The sequence below is a fragment of the Acanthisitta chloris genome, unplaced genomic scaffold (assembly GCF_000695815.1).
Source record: "Acanthisitta chloris isolate BGI_N310 unplaced genomic scaffold, ASM69581v1 scaffold2010, whole genome shotgun sequence".
In the NCBI taxonomy this organism is placed as follows: Eukaryota; Metazoa; Chordata; class Aves; order Passeriformes; family Acanthisittidae; genus Acanthisitta; species Acanthisitta chloris.
The window spans coordinates 18257-22916 of NW_008651997.1; the positions used below are offsets into that span (position 1 = coordinate 18257).

Consider the following 4660-nt stretch of genomic DNA (forward strand, 5'->3'; position numbering starts at 1 on the left):
GCTTACTTTCCAATGCTGCAATTTTGATACATGGTAGTTCTTCTATTTATAATTTCTCCAAAAACCTTTCAGTGTTGTGCATAGACTTCTGACAAAAATCAGATACAGACCAGCAGTAATTGCCTTTTAAAAACTATGAAAAGTTCAGCTACCTTCTGAAAATTTACCTTAGTTCTGAGAGTTCTGGAAAGGTGTCAGGAACATCAGGCATCTTGTAAGTAAATCCATTCTGGCCAACCTAAACACAAGTTTAAAAATTATTCAAAGATTTTTGAAGAGGAATTTCTTAATTCATCTAAAGCTGGAGACGACGATTTTCCCAGCAACAAGAAAAGCAGGAAAAGCAGTAAGAAGCAGTAGCACTAGTCCCTGAACAGAAGATATCTTAACTCAATCATGGTAACAAAATGCTTGTGGATGTTTGGGGTGGTATGTCATAAAAGATGAGTCAGTCTTGAAGGACAATAATTCTGCCTTGTCATGTCCTTTGTAAACAGCTGGATGACTGAGGAAATACACAGGAGGGATACAACTCAGGGGAGTGAGAACAGAGAAAGAGATTGACATTTTGATCTCTTTTAAAGATATAATCTCTCAAAACAAAAAAAAAGTTTCAGACAAGGAAAGAAACATTTGTGTTCATAGAATGTAGAAAATTTAAATTCTACAAAGCCAGAAAAGTGTCTTCCAAGATTAAGAAAATTTTTGTTTCTAAAGACAAGATTTGATTACAGACTAAACATTTAGAGATAAAGTTTTTAGAGGACATTAAAAAAAATTCCTTCCAGAGTTCATCAGTGAGTTTGAGTATACACATGTAAGATAAAACTCTACATATAAAGGCTTGAGATTGGACATTGTCTTCAACTGACAGGTTCTGGGGCAGAAAGAAAGAAAAAACCATTTGCTGTGGTTGGAGAAGCAGTAGCAGCTGCACTTTGGGGGAGTGCAGCTCCAGAAAAAAAACACCCCATTATTTAAATATATTTAGCATAACCCTAGTTCCACTGAAACTCAGAAAGACAAACTTGTTGCTCTGTTTTAAAAAACTTTCATCAAAGCCAGCATGAGAGTTTTGTTTTCCTACCACCAGCAAAACAATGAAGTGCAGCCACTCAAACTGCTTCCTTGAGTTTTGTGGCAATACCTTGTGTGTCCTCAAGAGAACTGATGCAGTGTCTGACAGCTTAAGTAGCAAAACTCAGCACACAGACCTGAAGCACTGCTTCTGCTGTTGGAACAGGCAGTGGCAGATCAGCAATCAGGCCATAGGAGGGAGCAGCAGGCTTGTCGGTAGTGTAGCTTGAAGAAACTGATTCAGCAACAGGCATGGCTGCCATTGTTCTGTTTGTTTCTTGAGCTGGGTATGGAGGAAGAAATGGAAACCCCTGAGGAGTAAAAGGAGGCATTCCAGCTGGTTTGTTGAAAAGGCTAAAAGGAAACAAACAAAACACACAACCATGAGCAACCAACTGCGTACAGCACGTTTCTTGTCATTTGAACTGTAACTGCTAGACCACATACAAGGCATGAGAACGAATTTTAAAATTACCATAAAATTTGCATTTTCTGTTCTCAGTAGCTTCCAAAGTAATAAGTCTTTTAGTCTTATACTGCAATATAATATGGAACTCCACTAACCTATATTACTGCAGTGCAGTCAAATACACACACTCTTAACTAGAAGAAAAACTTACCAAAAACGTATGAGAGCATAAATTTAAATTGTTTCCATCTTTAAGCCGTGAGAAATGCATCTGTGTCATACATTAGTTCTTACTTATGATATAGCATTTATTTAACACTTTGGGAAACACACATAATTACTTCCAAGTAACATGAATTTTTTTTACAATTTCACAACTGCAGTTGTGTCTAAACCTACTATCACTGTCAGCCGTGAGAACCATATTTGTACTGCTAAAGTTGGACTGTCTCAGACCAGTTTTGCACATATAATGCAATTCTTTCAACTGCAGAACTGTACAACAGAAACTGCCCAAAGCCTGGAAGGTTATGAACAGAGTATGTAAAAAACCACAACTGCTCAGATCATGATCTACAGCAAATTCCATATTCCATCTGATAATGTAAACAGAATCAGTTAGGCTGAAAGGGACCACAATGAGTCATCTGGTCATAAATGTTCACTCTTTTTCAAGGAAACAGATATAAAGTTACATCAGCATGTTGATACAGTAACTCCAAGGAAATCTAGTGTTTCTTCTCAAAACAATCACACCATTACATTATTCCTGTCCCTGCCCTCCTAATAATTGGTTTGGTCTCTTTTTCAAAAATTAGGTTAATACACATAGTTCAATTCAACATGTTTAGCTAAACTTACTATGGAAATGATGTTGAGCTAGGAGCCAGAACTGGAGGATTCTTCCAAAACTCGTCCAGTAAACTTTGAATAATTTTTCCAAGATCTGAGTGCATTGTAAACTGGTAAAAGCACAAAACAAAATCCAATGTAGAAGAAAAATCATGCCTGGAATCCAACAGTTCCAAACTATGCTGAACTCAACTGATTATTACACCCATGTGGCAGCGCTGGAAGCTACTTCAGACATATCAGCTAATGTAACCTGTGTATACATAACCTCCAAATAAAGTGATAAAGCTACCCAGAAATGAACAGAAACTAAAAGCCTTTCATAGACTCCATGACTCATGGAGAGTCAATGAAGTACAACATTTCTGTTGACCAACCAAAAAAACCCACCTTAGTTACCAAGTCACATTTGGGAAAACAATGAAAGAGGAAAAAAAAATAAAAATATCTGAGGATAAAGGCATTAAATGCATTCTGAAGAAGTCAGAACCTACCTCCCACCCCAAAAAACTACCACATCCTTGTTGGCAAAAGGGAAAGAACAGCATATTAAAATGCTGAACATTCAAGCTAAAACCTTGATGTTCTAATAGGATTAGGCTAGAAAGAACTACGTTACAAAACAGTCTTAAAGCATTCCTTCTCCTTTATTTGCAATACATGTAGAGAAACAAGAACTGTGCAATTAATACTAACACAAAAAAGGTGATAGGAACTTCCTAAGCCATCAAAACTTAAAATAGTTTTAGGTACATGGAATACTCAGTATCCTTAGCAGTAAAAGAATAAATAGTAGTTACACTGAACACTTCTCAATTTTTGTTTTCAGGCGCCCAAAATAGAGTTTGAGAGAGATTAGAACTGTACTAATCTTTTTCTACCAGAAGGATTAGCAATCATCAATTTGACAGGTATTATAACTGCTACTAACAGCAGATCTATGTGAAGCTGCAAATTATACATACATTACTTATTAATGGACCGGTCACATATACTCCCTGCTTGTCCATTAAATGATGTCTCACAGGTGGGAAAACACTGATGACTGGTTTTTCCTGAGGAAACTGAGGTGGAAGCAAGCTGCAAATACAAGAATAATCATTGCTACAGCTATAAGAAGGCTTCTTATGCAAAAAAGTGCTATTAATTGCACAAAGTTTTACAAGAATAATTATGGAGAAATATGCTGTGAATGAACCACACAAAAGGATTATTCAGTTACAAAATTAGGAGTCAAACAGACTGGAATACCAGACTTCCACAGAACTGAAAAGAGCATTTACTGGCAAAATTGTAGTCTAACTATGGAGCAATTATGTCCATGGACAAACAAAAAGCTGGAGCTTAACAAGAGTATTTTTGAACACAAATGTTATTACTAAATATACAATGCAGTGTAACCTCTAAGAGTATCAGGCCAAGTCAGCAGGCCAAGGTAATAAAAAACTTGTGAACAGAATACCATCAATATTTGCAGGGCAAAAGCAATGCCCAAAGTAAATTCACAGGAAATGTTCCAATAATCACCTAAGGTATGATGCAGAAGCTTCACTGGAGTAAGAGTATGGATTTACACCAGACGAGTAAATTACTAATCAAGTTTATTTTCGGTTGTAGGGGATTCAAAGTCACCCAAAATCCTGAAGTATTTTCCCCTAGTTACTTTCAACTAAATCCACACAGGCATCTTTAGAGCTGAGCACAGCAAAATATAATTTTGCTCTCAGCTGAGCATCTGCATCTTGTACAGAACTAGTTTCACTCATATCACTACAACCTCTAATACAAATCCAAGTTATAGTTCCTGAAATTAATTATGAGCTGGCAGCGACCTACGATCTATTACTGCCATTTATAATCTATTTTTTTGATAACTGTTTTAGTTTTCAACAAGTGCACAGACATATATCATTCTACTTACATGTTAATATTAATTGTCATGTTGTTTACAGTGAATGGCAGTCGATATTCCACATCTTTCTGAATTTCCACAATGCTGTCAAAGAAGGAAATGGTTAGCATCCAATTCATGGTCAATGTAACAGCTTAAAGTCTAAAAAGCAAGCATGACCTCAGACCTTTGTACTTAGTCTAGTTTTGAAAAGCCCTGTAAGAACATAATCCAAAATGATGCATTAAGTTAATATGCTCCAGCATGCTATATTGAAGATTAAGATTAAAGCAAAACCAAGTAGATTCAACTTTTAAACTTCATACATGATCACAAGCAATGGAGATACCGTACTCACTGTTCTGACAACAATCTCAACCTAATTTTCTCCAATTACTGGCTTAATTGAAGACATCATATCAGTGGTTCTT

The 4660-nt window shown here is 36.2% G+C and overlaps 1 protein-coding gene across 1 annotated transcript in view; it reads right to left on the reverse strand.

The window, feature by feature from the left end:
• The window catches only part of VPS37A (vacuolar protein sorting 37 homolog A (S. cerevisiae)), a 9856-nt gene extending 5487 nt beyond the window's left edge, over positions 1-4369 (reverse strand). The window contains exons 1-5 of the mRNA XM_009075260.1: positions 4260-4369; positions 3304-3418; positions 2348-2448; positions 1215-1431; positions 168-238 (exon numbers count right to left, since the gene is read on the reverse strand). Of these exons, the coding sequence (XP_009073508.1) occupies positions 168-238; positions 1215-1431; positions 2348-2448; positions 3304-3418; positions 4260-4369 (614 nt within the window). The remainder of the gene's footprint in view (positions 1-167; positions 239-1214; positions 1432-2347; positions 2449-3303; positions 3419-4259) is intronic.
• Between the last annotated feature and the right edge of the window lie 291 nt (positions 4370-4660).